Raw genomic sequence first — 19632 nt, 5'->3', positions numbered from 1 at the left:
AACTTTTTCACTTTTCTAGTGAAAAAGGGTTGAAGAGGGTCACATTTAGGCAGAATTTTTCTCACAGCAGAACAGGACCAAAGTGAGAGTTTTGATAGAGGGTCTGAACATCAGTTTGATTGCTTCCATTCCTTCTATGAGATAAGTATGCCTCAGACATCAAAAGCTGCATACTGGGACCTCTCTGGTGCCTGGTGACACCAGGGAACTGGACTGAGATTGGAAAAGGGGAGTTTAAACTCCTTCTTTTCCTCTCTTTCACCTTAGGAAAAGTATATAGGGTCATAACACAAAATAGAAAATTTCATTGAGTCTTCATGCTTGCTTCTCAGAAGTGTCAAAATCAGACCCAAGCTCTCTCCCTTCTTCTTTCACTCAGTATTTCCTCCAGTTTGCCCCCTGTACCTTCCCCCTTGCCTCCTTTCCTTTGGCTTTGCAGTGTATCTGTCAGTATGCATGAGTGGCACTTTTCAATTGAGCAGAGATATCTTAGACCTGCATCTCCAACATTTCAAGCAATTTTAATGGATAATGAACTTTGGTGCACAAGGCTGGTATTTTATGCTTTTCTTGAAAGGTGCTTGGTCTTTCAGTGCATTCTGCCTGAAAAAGTATTACTGTTCATTTTGAAGGTACCATTTGCGTGTTTCATAGGTTCTTTTTTTTCTTCTCTGAAACTATTGCAATTTAATTTTACAATTTGATGAAAATTGTTATATTCAGCAATGTGAATGTCTGAAATGCCATTATGAGAGAAACCATGATAAGAATGGAATTGTCTGTCTCCAAATCCATTTTACTAATTTGCTGTGCAAACTTAGTGTGGGCATGTTAATAGTTGTGTTCTAATTGTCTTATTGGATTTATTTTTTTTCACCACTGAATGAGCTGCTGTACGTGGAGACAGAATAGGGGTTCTCTTGTTTATGTGTTGTGTAATGATAGTGATTCTCTCCTAAAGAGTGTTATCATAAATGTCACATTTTATGTTTGTATGTGATCCAGATGTCTTGAGGACATGCCTCTGCAGCTGATTTGCATTCCTAAGACAGCAAAGCTATGCTTAAAGTCAGTAGCAGAGCATCTGCAAGAACTTTTAAAATACATTTAAAGACATATGCAACTGATTGCTTTAGTCCTTGGGGAAGTTTCTTTTTTTCCCCTCGTACTACTTGGGAGAATGAAATGAATTAGTATAAGAAAGCCTTTCAGAAAGTCATGATAAGGATTTTTCTGCTTTGAAGATGCTGTATTGTTAATTCTGTTCAGCATATAGGAGTTATTTGTATTTTGGTGTTTATATGAATGTATGATACCAAGTTACCTGTAAAATGGTCTAGCTATTTTCTCAGTCAAAAAGAAGCCAGATAGTACAGGCTTTAGGGCAGGGAGTGTGAGTGGGGTAAAGTGGGGTCTGGTAAATCATCCTTTTGATTCTTACCGACGTGCAGAGTGGGCAGAAGGTTAAGTGTAGTTAATTGTGTCAGCCTGTGGTTGCCTGGAGATAAGCTGACACCTGTCATAGCTTCAGAGTCTGCATTTGGTTCTTACTGGCAGGCCATTATGGGAGGTAGAAGTTGCAGAACACAGGAGTGTCCCAATACACTCCCACTTTTGTCATGCATCTTGCCAGCAGGCCAGAATCTCCCATGGTGAAGGTGGTGAAGTGCCAGCCTTCCTCACCCAGTGCTTGCTGGGGAGACTGCTGTGCCAAGGATATTTCCTCAAGGGGTGACACGGATGATTTAAAGCTCTCTTTAGGACATAAGGCAAGAATGATTTTTTTTTTTTAAATTCTAAATACATTTCAAAGGCTCCCAAAACACAGTGACCAGTGATCGCTTTCTAAATGCACACAATAAATAATTGCATGAAGTTAAAAACCTTCCGTACTGTAGTGTACATTACATTTAATTACTAGCAGTTTGGGTTCTAACTGTTGAATGTGTTTTTTCTTCCACCAAATAAACATCTCTGAGAAATACTTTACTGCCTCTCCAGATGTGCTGTTTTATTTCCCAGGTTGTCAGCCACTCCATTGTTGTATTTTCTGTAATATCCAAGCATGTAATACATATTCCACTGAGATTCTTCTCAGATGAAGCAACTGAAGCTGACCTTTTTTTGTGCAGAGAGGTTAATACCTGGATGCTAGAGCCACTGTTTTAATAACTTTCCCTGGTTCAGCCTGACTGATTGATTACTTGCAAAGAGAGTTGGTCCACTCAAACAGGCATTAGCAGAATCTCCAAGCAATAGTAATTCTGTCTTTTCGTTCACAAACATGAAAAAATCCTGTTACATTCTCTCTGCTTGGTATTGGTGGGTTTTCAGAAAGTGGGAACTGCAGGTGTCTCCATGTTGGTACATGATTTTGACTCATGACCTGTACTTCTTCTAAATGAGAAATGGAACTACCTGTGTTGAATAGGAAAGCACATACTGTGCAAAAGACACAATAAAGTTATTCCATTCCCTGGCATCTGAAGTTATAAAAGACCAAACTTTAAGCATCCTGTATTGATTCCCACATATTCTGTGAAACGGAAGTGATGCTTTGAAGTGGCTACCTGAAAACAGAGGCTAGACAAGATTGAGAGAATGAAAGTAGGTATTCGTTCAAAGGGCCTTTAAGGCCACACCCTGGGCAGTCAAGAGGCTACGCCCAGGATGGACCCTGGGTCATGGGTTCTTCACACTTTTATAAGTTTGGTTCATTTGCATATCAGGGTTAATTCTCCAATTTTAACTTCAATTAATGATGTAATTACCCCAAGTTTGCTCCTCCTCTCAAAGGCTTTAGTTTACGTTTTGAGGCCTGGGAGAGCAAGGTGTCCTTGAAGTGCAAACCTAGAGAGGATTTGTTACTTCTGACCAGCATGAAAGAACAGTAGCTAACAGGCCATATGACGTTTCAGAGTTGCATACTAGGCAGTACAGGATTGAAAAATAGAAAAGTTGAAACCTAGGTATCAGAAGGAGCAGTGTGACCAAAGTTGATGGGTTTCATATGAGGGAATAATTTGGTTCACTGTATTTTTGTGACATTGAAAGCAGAACGTAACAAGTTTAAAAGGTCAGAATTTCAGTAAAGTTGATACTTCGCAGACTGCTAATTTTGGAACCTTTGTATTTGGAAAAGCAGGGGAGTTAAAGGGAAGCTAGATAATAATCTTACAGTGCACATAGACTTGGAAAAGTGTTGGTTTGTAAACTGGCTCAAGTGGGCCATCAAGTGGCTTCGTTACTTTGTCACACTTCAGAGCAGTATTATTTTCTCTGTCCATTCAGCTTTTAGGCTAGGCTCAAGTAGTGGTGAGGTAGTGAGCTGAGCGTTTTGGAAGCAGAACACTGATTTAAAGCTCCCTTTCCCCAAAAGTTGTAACTGAGGATCTTGACTCGAGTTTTCAAGCTGATGTGATTCACATTAACTATCACCTTCTCATGGAAAGGACTACAAAGTTTGAAATGTATGGGAACTTACTAAAATACAAGGTATGGTAGTGAAATGACTGCTTTTACTTGCCCACTGTTGTTGGATGATTGTCTCTGAGGTAAACAGAATTGCCCAATCAAAATTTATAAAGAAATAACATTTATTATGCCACCGAAATATCGGTCTCAAAGGCCACGATCGAGAAAAGCAGCTCCAAAAGCAGCTCCGAGCCCGTGGTCGGAGCTGGGTGAACAGGCATAGATCTGATCTCTATCGCACCAGACCTCCCAAGTTCGCGAGTGCTGCTTCGGCTGGTCTCTTCTTATACAGTTTTTGGGCAGAGTCCAAATTAATTCTAGTCTTCTCGTAATTTTAGCATATTCATGAAGTTTTCTTGTCCCGGAGTTGGGCTGCACAAAGCCTTTCCTGGGTCTGGTGAATTGTCCATCCTGGGTGATGAGTGGGCCATTTCTGGTGATTGAAGGGCCATCTCTGATGATGAATGGGCCATCTCTGGTTCGTGGAACAGTTATTTTTAGTTCCTGGAATGTCCTATTCCTTATCAGATGAGATGTAGATATCAGAAGGTGGTAATCAAGTCGTCATGGTGCAAATGTCCCGGTGATAAGATCCAACCCCACCTAGGTGGAATCCTCACTTACTGTGTGAGAACTTCTTTTAGTGTTGTGAAATTTTTCTCTCAGCCAGGTTGGTGGAGGGATTTTGAAACTCTGTCTCTGCATGGTCTGATTACATTCCAGTTTTATACATAATAGCACGAATTACATACTTTCTTTATAACATCTCCAAAGGTGTGAGATGATTTTGCCCTTCAGCTGTTGCAAGAAAAGAAAAGGAGTGTTGTTATCTATTTTTTATCTGGACCATGGTGTGGGTTAAGCTACTCTGGTTTTTTTCAGTAGGGTTTTTTTTTGGGGGGGGGGGGAGGGCAGGGGGAGCAGGGTGGTGGGTTCCTTTTTCTTCTTTGTTTCAACAGGTTTAGTGGATTAAAATATGGGTTAATTTGTAAGATCATACTTTATGTAGCTGTGTGCTAGGCACATCCTGGAGTTTCTGCTTACAACTGAAAAAAGCCTGCAACTTTTAGAGGTTTTACCTGTTGCTGCCAAGTAGAAGAGTGAGCTGGATATTTTTGTGCCTTGCACGTTGGCACAAACAAACAGTTGTCACAATTAATGTCATTTTTCAGTAGTGTATGGTCCAAACAGTCCAGCTCCTTTCTAAGGTCCTGCCTTTAAAGTTGATCATCAGTGATAGTAAATGTAGGTCTGATCTGGGTGCATGAAAAGATACAAACATGAATGGTCCTGGCTTTGTCATGTCTCTTAGTGAAACAGGGAGCTGCACTTTTACATTGTCAGTGTTTTCACGGCTATAAATGGCATGGTAGGGGCCTGAACCAAGAAGCACTGATGCTTTGCTTTCTGTCAAATGTGTCAGGCCAGTTAATTCTGTAGAAGCTGTGAAATTGCAGAGTTATTGATTCCATGAGATAAAGGGTTAACAGCTGACCAGTGAACTCTGCATCAGACAATGAGAGGACATAGCTGAAATATCCAGCAGTCTTGTTTTTAATTGAAGTAAAAACAAGACTGCTTTCACGGGAGGTGCCTTTCAGATATATTTGTTTCTAGCCTGGGAAGAGTTGTACTGAGTGTGTGTTTTTTCTGCAGGTTACATGCCTGGCTGCCAGTGGCTTTTCACTCTTTTTACACCTGTGAAAATGGGGTGTGAAATGCATCTGTGAGTGTGACAGTGATCCTTCTGTCATGCAGTGTATGGTGCTCTAAAGGTGATAGCAACAATCCAAGGCCTGAAACAGGGAAGAATCAAGCCTTGGTCCCTTTATTCAAGCAAGTGCTGTGGAAGGAGGAGTGGAATTTGCTATGGAAATCCGTTAGATTAACTCATATGCACATAGTTGAGATCATATTAGAGTGGGAGAAGATTTTAAGCTATTTCAGGAGTGCCACTCCCCTCCCTGCCCCCAGACTCTTGGTAACTGGATTCCAGTGACTCCTCTGTATAGTCTGGTATCAGGAGAACAGACACACAGGCATGAAAACAAGCAAGCAGATAGAGATGAGCTTGTGATTGTAATTCCTATTCCTCTGGGGAACGCATTAACCTCTCACATTCAGAAGCAGAATCATCTCAACCTGCAGTGTAATTGGGAACCATCTGGGGAAGTTCATGTGTAGAGATGAGATTCCTGTTGCACTTGAGATACTTTGTCAAATGCTAGTTTCTGGAAATTTGTCTGCTTTTAGCCTAGTCAAAGTTGAGTTGCTGGGGAGGTTCTAGTAGTCTTCATACGTACGACATCAATTTGACCAACATACCTTGACCAACATGGGTTTGTGCAGCCAGCTTTTCTGACTGTGTTTGCACCAGTATGAAGATGACTGTAATGTAGCTGATCTAGTAGATAAATACATATTGAGATTTCTGTAGCTCTTCCACACTAAACGTTTCTGCAGTATTTCCTTAAATTTCACTTTTATGGCTGTTATGAATATCGTTGAAGTAATGGTATAGTTAAAAGACAGTTTCTGTGTACTAGTTTGAAAACAAACCAGTGGGAGACACCAAGTCAGAATAACAATTTAATGGGGAAGTTAAAGAAAAGGAAAGAAAAAAAGTAAAAGAAAACACTGGTTCAAACTGACAGAGTCAAGATACAACCTGAGTCCCTGTTAGGCAGGGTGGTGGTAGCAGTCTGGTAGAATGGTAGCTGCAGTCCTCTGAAGCGGTGATCCTGTAGAAAAAAGGGTCTGCTCTTCCTCAGAAGGTCCAGTGGTGGCTGTGTAGCTCCTGTCCTCTGGAAATCCAGTGGAAAGGCGTTGTCTCTGGTGTTCAGCCTCAGATTATATCCAGGATGGTATGCTTGGTTCCTCCCTCTGGGTGGAGCATCTCACAATGGGGTAATGAGTCATGAGGCCAGGTGTTGATTAGGCTCATTAACAGAAGATAGTCCAGAGGGAGTTATCTCTGAGTCATGCAGCAGGACAATGATGGGCCATTAACAGCAAGATAGTCTGGGGGGAGGAGGCAAGGAAACACTGCCCCACCTGATTTCAACAGCTCATGAGGATGGTAATAGAATACACTGCAACCCAGGACATTCTGTTAAAAGGCAGTTTTCTGTTTCCCTCATCCAGTTAAATGTTTGTTCTGTACCATGTGTGCTATGTGATAAATTCAGATGGTTTATAGTCAGGGCACTAATTTGCAGATTTTCTAAGACATATCTTTTAAGTACCTTGCACACTCCTCATTTCAAGTAATAGGAGAACCAAGCTCTGCCATGAATTGAAGGGAAAACGATATTCATTTAGACTTGTTTCAGTGGCTTTTTACATTAGAAAGGTTTCCTTATGGAAAAGATGCATTAGTGTGATCTTAAGTCTTTGTAGGAATGGAATTGTTCCATAACTTACTTGGTTTTGTTTTTTTTTTTTTTCCTCTCCCTTATTCTTTGGAAGTGTATCAAGTCAAGCGAGAGTAATTAGAGATTGTTTCATCTTTGACTGTTGTATTGGGTTTCAGTCCTGCCAGTTTTGAGGTCAGTAGGACTATTCAGGTGAATGAAGCTATTCAGATGCATGGGCATTTGTTGTATTACAGTCTTCTGTCATGGAAAACAGTGTGGTTGAGCCTGGACCTGTCAATAGGTGTTGACTTTTTTATACGAATCCAGAAAAATTAAATGTAATCCCCATTAGAGCTTGACTGGTTATTTAAGTATACCTCTAAAAAACGAGGTGAAACTGTTCCCGTATAAAGCTCTGCAGTAATAGCATCCACATTATTCCTCATCTAAACGCATCTGTTTACCTATATCCTGTAGTATTTATGTCCACTATAATTAACTTGAACATATTTCAGATTTCGGTCAGTTTAGAAACCAGTTATGCTAGTGCTGTTTGCAGGCTATTAGAAAATAAAGATTACAGTTGTTTTGCTTCTTTGTCTGTGTGGTGTGCAAAAAGTCACACCTGAAAACTGTAGCTGTACAGGTGTCATGGTTTAAGCCCAGCCAGCAACCAAGCCCAGTGCAGTTGCTTGCTCACTCTCCAGCCCCTAGGATTGTGGAAAGAATTGGAAGGGTAAAAGAAAACTTGTGGGCTGAGATGAAGACATCTTAAAAGGGAAAGCAAAAGCCCCATGCACAAAAGCAACACAAATCAAGGAACTAATTCGATTCTTCCCATGGGCAGCCAGATGTTCGGCCATCCCCAGGAGAGCAGAGCCCATCACGTGTAATGGTTACTTAGGAAGACAAATGCCATAACTCCAAATGTCCTCCCCTTCCTCCTTCCTCTCCTTGAAGTCATGTGGTCTGGAATATCCCTCTGGTCAATTTGGGTAACCTGTCCCAGCTGTGTCTCCTCCCAACCTCCCATACACCCCCAACTGCCTTGCCAGTGTGGCAGTATGGAAAACAGAAAAGGCCTTGTTTGTCTCTGTGTAAGCCAGGAATTGTTGCTGCCTGTTCTGAGCTTCCCTTCCCCCTCCCCAAGTCAAGCCAGGACTTGCCTCTGCCATGTGTTCTGAACTCCTTTGTTCCAAGCATGGGCAAAACCAAATGTAACTCAAACTCTTTAGCAGTGTCTGATTGGCCAGTCACCCCAGGTCTGCCCCCAGTCCTCCCCTTTCCCCTTCTCTGAATAAAAGAAGGGCACGAGAGGGGGCCCCATGCTCTTTGGCTTTGCAATCCTTCTGCGAACATCTGTGTGTTTCTGTCTCTGTTTGAAAGCTTCTAATTGCAGGAATTAGGCAAGCTGAAGACTATATTTCTCCCTCTTCGCTTCTACTGGTGTATCAGCTTTGCAGCTACTATTTGCTGCTTTTTGAGCTACTGAAATGCTAGATTGCCCGTGCTACCTCTCTAGGCTGCTCGTGACTTTCTAAAGCATTGAACTACGAGCCTAGCCAGTAAAAAGCTGTAAGTATTTCCACAAGGAATAACAAAAATATCTCTGTATTATCATTACTGTGTTAAGCACAAATCCAAAACAGCCACATACCAAACACTGAGAAGAAAGTTAACTCTACCCTGGCCAAAACCAGCACAACAGGTAAACCATGTGCTGCACTATGTTGCTAAACTGCCTTTTAGTCCCAGTTGTGTTCTTTTCTCCTACTGTGAGCAGAAGAGTGTGGAGACTGGCTCATTTACCTTCATGCCTTCCCATCAGGTTTATATACACAGTGATAATATACCCCTGAGCTTTCTTTTCTCCAGGCCATACAGTCCTAGCTTTCTGGGACTCAGCTCCTATAAAAGATGTTCCAGTCCCAGTGATGGCGTCTCTGTGACCTTGTGCTGGACTTGTTCAAGCAAGTCCCTGTCTCTCTTGTACTGAGGAGAACGTAAATAGGCACACAGCTTCATATGTAGCCTCTAATGCTAAGCAGGGAGGAAGGATCACCTCCCTTGACCTGCTGGCAGCACTTTGTGATGCAGGCTGGGATACTATTGGTCACCTTTGCCATAGGGTTGTATTGCTGGGTCATGGTCAGCTATTGTCCATGAGAACCACCAAGTCCCTCTCTGCAGAGCTGTCTCCAGCCAGTCAGCCCCCAACATGTGCTGGTGCCATGGATTATTCTGTCTCAGTTGCAGGAGTTTATATTTCCCCTTGTTGAACTTAAGATTCCTTTTGTCCCACTTCTAAATAGCATTTCTCCCATTTCTCCCACTTCTAAATAGCAGCACAACCATCTGGTTTGTTGATGACTCCTCACAGTTTTCTGTTGTCTGCAAAACTTGCTGATGAAACTTCATCCCATTATCTATGTTATTAATGAAGGGTGTTGAAGAGTATTGGTCCTATAATCAGCCCCGAGGTATAATGCTATGACTTGCCTTCTAGTGGATTTGCTGCAGGTGATCACAAGCCTCTGGGCCCAGATATTCAGCCAGTTTTTAGTAGATCTCACTTCTACTTACTTAACCCTTGTTTTGTCAGCATGCTTATGAGGATATAATGGAAGACCATGATAAAAGCCTTACTAAAGTCAACATAAGGAACATCCACTGCTCTTCTCTTAGCCACTAAGCTAGTCAGTTTATTGAAGAAAGTTATCTCAGTGGATATGCGTGATTTCCCCTTTGTAAATTCATGCTGACAACTCTCAATCCTTTTCTGCCATGTGTTTGGAAGTGGTTTCCAGGGTTAGTTGCTCCATCAGCTTTCCAGAGACTGAGGTTAGATTAACCAAGCCTGCAGTTCCCTGGATCATCCTTCATACCTTTCTTGGAGGTATGAGTGATGCTTGCTCCCTTCCAGTTTTTAAGAATCTCTCCCAGTCATTGAGACCTTTTAATTATTGAGGGTGGTCTTGCAGGGTATCAGCCAGCTTCCTCAGCTCTTGTGTGTGTTCAACTTCTCAGGCCCCAGTGGACTTAAATATGTCTGGTTTGTTTTAGTTCTCCTTTGCTTAGTCCTCCTCCACTGAGGGTATGTTTTGATCCAGATTTTTCCTGTGGTCTCAGGGGCTTGAGGTTCCTAAAGGCCCGTCTTACTGATAAAGACTGATATGAAGAAGGTTGTGAGTAGCTCAGTGTCATCTGTCATTATCCACCAGGTTCCCTGCCCTGTTCAGCAAGTGGGCTGAATGGGCTTGTCGGGCTTAAAAAGTGAAGATCATGGGTTGAGATATGAACAATTTACTGAAAAAAGCAATGAGATGAGAAAAAAACCAGTAAGAGTAACAATACTAAGAAAAGAGAGAGTGATTCAAATGCAGAAATGCTCACTGCAGAGCTTGACCTGAGCTCCTCCCTCCAGCTTGCTACCACCACCACCTCACTGCTCCCTCCACCATGCTTTCTTAATCAGAAAGGACCCTTTTTCCCTGGAAGAGACTCCCTTGCCCTGCCCCCAGCAATGACATGAGGTGGTGGTATACAGTAACTCCAGGTCCTGGCCATGCCCTCTACTGCGTACTGAAGAAACTAATTCTATTGTAGCCTGGACCAGGACACCCAGTTTTCTATTGGTGACACCCTATTTTCTACTGGTATTTTAAGTGCAAATGGTACACTTGACTAGATGTACTGATTAACACTGTGGACTGTGGAATGCAAAATATCTTGGAACAGACAGGTCCATTCTCATCTTTAGGGCTAGAGAATGTATTCTGGAGAATGATCAAACAGTTTGAGTGTTGCAATTCTGTAATCTCTATTCCCTCTGCCATTTGACCTGCTGGATGTTTTCAGCAATAAACATAATTTTGTGAAATAACATCTGCTGCTCAAACAAACAAAAACTCTTCTTTATAATCTTATTAAGAGAAAACCAAAATATTTTATGAACACTTTTTTCAGTACAAGGTTAATAAAAATGCATGTTGTTTTTAAATTTGCATTTACTTTGTTTTCTTTGCTGCAGAATCTCAAAGTTACATGGAAGCCATTAACCTCTCTATGGTGATGTCTGACAGCACTGTGGGCACTAACTCTTCTTTGCTGAGGGCCAACATGCAGTCTGATCCCTCCTTTCAGCACTGTTTTGCATCTTCATGTACTGTTTCAAGTAGCAGTCCTATCGCAGGGGCAGAAAGGTAGGAAACAGTTCTCCTACTTTATTGTTTAGCTCTCATAATGATCGTTCTCAGCCAACACATTATGCTTTCATCTTCATTGCAGACTATTTTTCCAAGAACTTTGAGATTGGTTGTGACATTTAATGTTGATGTTGTCCATCGTCTGGATTTTAACACGTACACAGATATTACTTTTATGTCAGGGACACAATTAGCTTTGAAGATAAGTGGGAAGACAAAAGTAAATAGAATTTTATAGCTCAGTTATGTTATTGTGTGCTAGCACAAGCTCATATATATTTTTCTGTGTGCTTAACTGAGTTCTCTGATGTTTTACTTAAAGCCGTGTCATGAAAATGCACATTGGAATAAGCTGTATATGAGAGAAAGGGAGCACTCTTCTCACTGCAGACGTGTTTCTAGTCAGTAAAATTTCAGTAGATTTGCTTTGGTAGTATATAGCCAATTTCCTTTCAACTGCTCAGCAGGCTTATAATTATATTGTGGTAAACATGTAGAGCTCTGGACAAGAGCTTGAATAGTATAAATTTACAAAGTAGTCCTTGTCTAAAGGAGCTTACAGCATAAGCTAAGAAATGGCAAGAAACAGCGAACAAACAAGGAGTCCCTAGTTACTGTTAGAAGGTTCAGAAGAACATAACAATGCATGATCAATCATTAGCTGTGCACTATATTAACTCAATAGACAAGGTGGTACATAACACCTAATGAAGTTACCTTCTCTATCACTCTGCAAAAACATTCCTTTCTGGCTAATTATCCTATTCTCATCCTTAGCTATTTGGCTCCTTTTTCACAGTAAATATTTGAGAATAGTTCTGGGTGGAGTGTCAGAGTCTCAATGAGTACTTCAAGTATGTTGTTACCTATTTATCTTTTATTTATCTTCCAATCTAATTGGTTTCATTTTCAGTCAGTACTGAGACTGTGAAAGAATGTTTTGGTTTTGCGATTATGAATGTGAACCATGAGACTGAACAAAATATGTTGGTATTTGCTGCAGAAGAGACAATATAACAATTACAAGTGGATATGTATTAAGAGCTTATCAGGCAATTCAGTCATTATCAAGTTTACATTCCTACTTCAGACTTTATCTAGAAAATTCTGTTCCTTTCTTTCTAAATATTTTTTCTATAATTTTTTATTTCACCTAGCAGATAGCTACAGCTCTAGAGGTTTTTTTCTTGCAGTGATGTCTTGTTCAATTTGCTTACCTTCCATTTCTTTATGGCCCTTCTAATTTCAGCTGTTTAAATCTACTGGCATCCATTTCCACAGCTCCCTTTTAATTAAAAATCCTTTATTTTTTGATGTATGTCTTATGTCAGCTCTTTTCCCTTTGCATTTCCCAATGAGTTTGTTCTCTCTAGATTTGATAATATTAGTAATACTTTCCAGCTACAGCCTAAGGGCATTTCACTTTTAGAAGCAAGGAGACAACTTAGACTTCTATCAGATGATTTTATCAGAAGCTTAGTTGCTCTTGCTTAGAAGGACTTTTTTTTTATTTTTCACTTGAACAGGTAGAATTGCTACCCAGTAGAAAAACAGAATGTTTGCTGTTGAAATATTTAATTCTGTAAATCAGAATTTTTCCACTGTCAAATAAATTAACCACTGGACCTTACATTATAAACTGTATTAAAAGAGACCTGGTCTGCAAGTTATTCCTTGTGAACTGTGTTCTTATCATCATCATAGTTACTGATTTATTTTGTGATGGTGCACAACCACCTCCTCAGCCCATTTATTTTTGTTTTTATTCTGGTGAGCATAAGACACTCTGCATGTAAGAACTGGTATGGCCATGTCAGGTTTCTTCCATAAACCTCTACCTCTATGCAGCTTTGGCATAAGAAATTGTTGCCTCCTACTGCTATTTTTGAGGCAGCACTTTAGCTCATCAGGACCACTGTATGTGAAGCAATGCTGCAAACAGCCTCACTAAACTGATTCATATTAAAAGTAACGCCCTCAGACAGAGAGAAGTATTTTTAGCTGTCGTTAATTTAATGGACTTGTTTACAGTGCAAACTCAGAAACTATCCCATCAACATGGCTAGGTGGAGGTGAGATAAGGCAGAACATAATGACCTACATTGAAGAAATTACTGGTCAGGATAAGGCTGGAATCCCTTGGTCCAGCTGCATTACTTGGTCCAGCATGTTTTCAAAGAGCACCCTGAGATTTTGTCCTGGGTGTGATGTTTCATTGTTTCCAATGATCACTGAAGTATGGGTTGTACAGTAACATTTAAGGGAATGATTTTGGCTGTTGTTTCATTTTTGTATTCAATTTTTGGCTTTTTTTTTTTGACAGCTCTTCTGCAGCAGAATGTCCTTGGCTTGAAAGCAGCTCTAAAGCTTCCCTGTCAACCCAATTTTCATTGGGAAATACCAGGCAGCTGGGCGGTTACCTTGTGCCCTCTGAATTTTCAAGTGCTGTGCAGGATGTCTCTCTCCTGTCTCATTTCCAAACTCCAGGACTTCAAGTTGTCACCCTGAGCAACCTGGAGAGTTCACCATCAGAGCCACACCAAGAACCTGCTATCAGCAGCAGTGCCCGTGCCTACCTAAGCTACAGTGCGGGTACCAGGGACAGTAGCTCCCCCCGAGAGGCGACACAAGCTACTTGCATAGCCAATACTAACACATCTAAAACCCTGAGCTCATCAGTGGCAAGTGCTGATGGCAATGACTTTTTGACACAAAACTTTCTTCCAGTGGCCTGTGGACACAACAGCCAGAACAGTGCAGTTCAGCATCACCATGGAGGGAACCAACATGCTCAACCACCTCTTCCAGAGAAGAAGAGGTCCTCTGAAGGAGAACGTTCCTTTGCCTCTGTGTCACCTTCTTCAAGTGGCTTCTCTAGCCCGCACAGTGGAAGCACAATCAGCATTCCCTTCCCAAATGTCCTCCCAGATTTCTCAAAAATGTTAAGCCCTTCCCCAGTGCCAGGTAGGTTCTGCATCAGAGAAATACTTTAGATTTTATATGAGTTTATAAAAAGAACTTTGGGGATTTTAAAAGTAGAGAGGGGAAAAAAAAGTAGTGGAATGAAAATGGCACAGAGGTCTTCAATGTTTGCAGTAAATGGTGCCAGTTCACTGTCTTTGGATGCATTATTCTGAAAACAAGGCTGCAGATTTCTTCCTGTGCCTCCTAGAAGTCAGCTATTGGACAGCCTACCTTTTCAGCTGTCAAACTAAAATGGACAGGGGTGGAGTCCAATTTCTTTTAAAAAGGGCTGGCTTCTCTCTGCACCTTCTTGTGCCAAGAAAATTTAAAAATGTACATGTGTGTTCACTGGGCCCTGTTGAGAAGTTTGTATTTAATACAGCTTTATAACTAAAAGTTTTTAACATTTTATGGATTTTGCAAAATGAAACTTTGAACATGCTTTCAGAGTCTTAGCATATGGTGTTATATTTGCTGGTTCTAAAACAGCTCAGTTTCTCTAACCCGTCCTAATGATGAGTTTTTTGAGTAATCATGGTGACTGGAAGTTGGAAAGAAAAGTAAAAACACTTTTGTATTTTAAAAAATGTCTTGACTTTTTTCCCTTTTATTTCACAGAAAACACAGCTGATATACATGTGACCGTAAAATTTGTTCAGGACACGTCCAAGTTCTGGTATAAGCCAGATATCTCAAGAGAACAAGGTATGTCAATTGATATATATTCTGGCATATCTGTTCACAGAAAAGCTAGTTGGTGAAGTCTCGATTTTTGATTCATACCTGATCTCTAAAAGGAATATACAACCTAGAAGGGCCACAGACAACCCCTCTTAGTTTCTTTTGTTGGAAGGCTGAATTTGAGTGTGGAGGGCAGTCAAATAGTCCTGAAAAATATTCAGTTAATCAGACAAATTATTAGCCTAACTGAACTAACTATGAAGTGATATAGATCTACCTGTGGTAGCTGCTGCAAATGCTCTTTGTTGTCATTTTTGAATGGCAGATATGCATGAAACAATACCAAACGACTGTCTGCTCTCCAAAACCTTTTGAGTATAAGTGTACTGTTCTGACATGATCTCAGAATAATTTATTAGCTAGGTCATCACAAAAGCATCCTCACCTACCAGTCATTTTGTAATCTGAATTTCAATGTCAAGTGACTTACATTATTTCTTAAAGGTCACTACCATGGAACAGTGCAGATAAGAGTACATTTGTATGTAGATGTATTATTCAGTGAACTGAAGAAAGGTTTTACTACCTATGTGAAAGTGAATACTTAAGAGCACCTGGAGTACTGCATCTGGCATACAGGAAGACATAGACAGACCTGTTGGAGCGAGTACAGAGGAGGGCCACCAAGTTGATTAGAGGGAAGGAGCACCTTTCCTGTGAGGAAAGGCTGAGAGAATTGAGATTGTTCAGTCTGGAGAAGGGAAAGCTTTGAAGTGACCTGATTGCAGCCTTCCAGTACCTGAAGGGAGCCTACAAGAAAGATGGAGAGGGACTTCTAGAAGAGCATGTAGTGACAGGACAAGGTGAAATGGTTTCAAGTTGAAAGTAGGTTTAGATTAAATATTAGAAAAAATGATTTACTGTGAGGGTGGTGAGGTATGGGAACAGACTGCCCAGAGCAGTTGTGGATGCCATCCATCCATGGAAATGTTTAAGACCAGGTTGGATGTGGCTTTGGCCTAATGAAACATGTTCCTGTTTGTGGCAGGAGTGTTGGAAGTAGATGATCTTTAAGGTCCATTCCAAGCCAGGCCATTCTTCCATGATTCTGTGAACTTACATACTGTCCCTGCAACAGTATGTGTGTAAGTGTGCTGGGTGCTTGTTACAATCCGCTAATCATAGAGGAGCAGGGTGAGCTCACTCTGTGGATAGTGGATAGAACTTCAGGTTTGAATATTCTGTGAAATGAGATTAAAACCAAACATGGTTAAATGTTGATACCAGAAAATTGATATATTTTATTTAACAGTAAATGAGAGAGAAAGAGAAAGAAAGAAATAGAAAAAGAGGTTGGGAGGGGCACAGGAAGAGTGACAGGAACAGAGTAAGTAGAAATACAGACCCCTCTGAGGGTCCCAGCAGTGTTCTGTTGGTCCTCTCCATCAGGTCTTCTTGGTGGTGAGGGTCCCCTGCCAAAAAACGTAGCGTTCAAGCGATTAATGTAAGTTGGGCCAGGTGGGAATGCCCAAGTACCTCCCCTGAAGGGGGGCAGGTTTGACACTGTCTCTTGCAAGACTCTGGATCAGTTGCATCACTTTGCATCATGTGTAGTGCCCTGGTGCAAGGCCTCAGGAATGAATCTGGGGAGTGCTTTGGGGGTCTTTGATGGCTTATGACACCTCCTCAGCTGTCCCTCACGTGAATGTCCTGTGGATGTGGCTTTCCCGGTGTGGGGGATTTTACAACTGAGCCAGTTTGTGTAATGGAGGGTGGGTGTTCACTGCCTCTGACCAGAGGTCATGTCGTACGCCCAAAACTCTCCTCCTCCCCCCTTGTTTGGAGAGGAGTTTGTGCAAACCTAGCTGCAGATAAGCCTGTGGGCTATGGCCTCCACCCCAAAGCCAGCTGGGGATGATTTTCAGGACAGCTGCTGGGCTTGGCCTTTCTGTGAATGCATCCTTCTTCCCTAGCCTTATCCATTTCTTCTCAGACTTGAGATGATTGAAAAACAGGATCACTTTTATCTTACCTCAGGTTCTTTTAGGTGGCTTGACTCACAGTTCAGAGTTTCAGTCAGGAGGCCCATTTGGGGTGGGCTTTGTTGGTGCAGCTTTGTTGGTGCAGCTTTGTTACACACTTTTGCCATAATGGGCAAAAGTCCTTTATAACAGTGTTTCAGCCATGAAACTATAACATTTCAGTCTCTGACAGTGCTTTGCAAATGTAGTTGGTCTGACTGTGCTTGTGTTTATACAGTAATAATCAGCTATACTGAATTGCGATTAATGAGATAAGGCAGGATTTTAAACTGGGATTTTTAAAATGTAGTTGTCAAAAAGGGAAAATTACTAACTAGTTCTGCATTCAGAAGGATGTTCATACTAAACCAAAATAGTGTGAACTTCAGCTATTGGCAAATGATGAATTGCTATGTCTGTCTATTTATTAGGTTCTCAGATGGTGAGGATGTTCTTGTGTAGTGGTAAATATGATGCCAGAGGAATAAAGATCATAGAAAACAGAACATTAATTCGTTTTTGGATGATACTTTGCTGGTCCTTTCACTCCAGTCCCTTTCCCCTCATCTGCTCACCACCCATAACGAGAACTGAGTCTTTAAATGTGCAGAAAAATACTTGACTTGATGTGTGTCCAGAGAGGGAAGTAGATAAAATGCAATGTTAAAGCTAACTGCTTGAATAAACGAAACAACAATCTTCCCAACCTTTTAATATGCCTCTTTTCATCCTTGAAGTAAAACTCCTTTTAAAAAACGTTTTAGGGTACTGTTGATGAGGAGGGGAGTATTTGTCCTTTTTTCCCTGTGTTTAATAGACTGCTCCTGTGACAAATTATTACTGCATCCCTTTGTATTTAGAAGTGTTATGTGAGTACTGCTTAATTGCAGGGGTTTGCGTATTCATCCTAATCCTCTCAAAACAAGACATTGTTGTGAAAAAAGGTTCTTTCCTTTGCTGTCTGACAGATGAAGAGAATAGAATGCATACATGTTTGCTTTACTCGTTTTAACAGAAGAGACAATTATGTCTGCATTTTCCTGATTTTTTTTTTTTTTTGAACTTCCTCTTTTTTCATGAAAAGAACCTTTGCTTTATAAACATTGCTCAGGGCTTGCAAAATATGCCTTTGTGCCCTGTATGCATAATATCCATGTTCTGTGTGAACAGTCAATTAAGGAGTCCAGCATCAAATTTGGGCTTTTTCTAGGGCTTCTCTGAAGGATTGCCGATGGTTAGGAATTCTAGAAACAAAGTATACTAGTATAAACAAGTATTTCTAAAAAGTTTATGGGGGAGGGAAGAAAGCAAAGTACAAAAATTTTATTAAGATCAATCATTAGATTAACTTTGTGTCTGTTTTCAAAGTAAGTTTAAGATTTTGAGCTACTAGATTTCAAAGTCTGCAACTGACTTGTGCAAAGCAGCAGCAATTTCCCTGCAAGTGTTTCCCAGAATACAGATGAAAAATATTTCAAAGTCAAAGAGCAAAATACACACTTACATTCCTTCCTTTGCTTTAAAACTCCTAAGGCAGTAAGGTGGCTTTGCAGGGACAAAAAATTGCTGGTGGATGGAAATTAATCTGTTCTGCCTGTTGAGGCTGAATAGGAAGTGAAAAACAGTGCTGTCTAGTCAGTGTGGGAATTACAGAGAGCTATGGAGTCTTTTAACAAGTTGACAAAATCTAAGCAGGAGTAGACTTGCTCTTGCACTGGTTGTAGGAATGTGAGACCTGAGCACCCTTCTCAGTTTAAAAATCAGTAGGGTTCTGTACTTCAGGCTTCTTCTAAAATAAGTATCTGTGAGATTTGAACAAGGTGTTTCCACTTGGGTCCCGCAAATATGATTGATGGTATTTTGTTGTACAGCAGTGATGATAGAGGAAAAGATCTTAATTCTTCTGGTGTCCTATTCATTATACATTTGCACTTCTGTACTTTTTGACTATGTGCATTGTTCTTGAACTGTTTTTCTGTCTCTTTGCTGGAATCTCTTGCAGCCATTGCTGTTCTCAAGGAAAAGGAACCTGGGTCTTTCATTGTTCGAGACAGTCATTCTTTCCGAGGAGCCTATGGGCTAGCTATGAAAGTTGCCATACCACCTCCTTCTGTGCTGCAGTTAAAGAAAGGTACTTCTGTATGTTATTAAACAAGCTATACATAGTAGGTAGTCCTTATTGCTGGGTAATAAAATGATGGAATTTTCCCCTCTTCTTGTAAGTGCAACTTGAATTGCAGACTACATTTGATGCGTTGTTAAGTGAGACTGGAGATGATGCCTGTTGTACTGTATGGTTTCACCATGACTTGTAAATGTATGTGTGTTGTGGCTGTGCATGTGTTGTACCTCATCAACCTAATAGAAAATCAGTGTCATCTCAGCAACTGGTCTTCCCTAGCAGTCAGAAGTCTGCATTTGATTCACAGACTACAATGTAAAGTTTTCTCTCAGGTGGAGGGCTGAATATTTTTGATGCCAAAGTTTTGTTTTGACACAGTTCTACTTCAGATATTAATCTGAAGAGATTTCCTAAGGATAATTGTTTAAAAGAAGTGGTGATTTGTATACTTACTCTGTCAGCTCCAGTGCTTCCATATATAACTTGTGCCTGTTGATTGTGAAACATAAAATGAGAAGAACATGCAGAAATCAGTAATTGGTATGTGGAAACTCAGCAGCCAATATCTGTAGTGTTCTTGGTTCCATTTGTACTACTGCAAGGTTAGTGGAGTGGTTTTTATTGCTGCTGTTTTTCTTTTACAAAGCTTATTATGTTTCATTAGTACATAATGACTGGTTAGGTAAGCAACTAAGATTACAGGAAAGCATTTATTCTTAATGTTGTTTTTATGAAAGTATGATTTTGGCTGTTTTGGTTTGGTTTTTTGTTTTGCTGTTGGTTTGGATTTGCTTACTCTGGGGCAAGGT

The 19632-nt window shown here is 40.7% G+C and overlaps 1 protein-coding gene across 15 annotated transcripts in view; it reads left to right on the top strand.

Moving 5' to 3' along the window:
- TNS3 (tensin 3) overlaps positions 1 to 19632 on the top strand; it is a 229842-nt gene that overhangs the window by 193846 nt on the left and 16364 nt on the right. For all 15 annotated transcript variants that reach the window (XM_048296709.1, XM_048296677.1, XM_048296688.1 and 12 more), the window contains 4 exons: positions 10861 to 11032; positions 13359 to 13999; positions 14618 to 14704; positions 18704 to 18832. In XM_048296709.1, the coding sequence (XP_048152666.1) occupies positions 10861 to 11032; positions 13359 to 13999; positions 14618 to 14704; positions 18704 to 18832 (1029 nt within the window). The remainder of the gene's footprint in view (positions 1 to 10860; positions 11033 to 13358; positions 14000 to 14617; positions 14705 to 18703; positions 18833 to 19632) is intronic.

The sequence above is a fragment of the Corvus hawaiiensis genome, chromosome 1 (genome assembly GCF_020740725.1).
Source record: "Corvus hawaiiensis isolate bCorHaw1 chromosome 1, bCorHaw1.pri.cur, whole genome shotgun sequence".
Lineage (NCBI taxonomy): Eukaryota > Metazoa > Chordata > Aves > Passeriformes > Corvidae > Corvus > Corvus hawaiiensis.
This window is presented reverse-complemented; position numbering and strand designations above follow the sequence as displayed.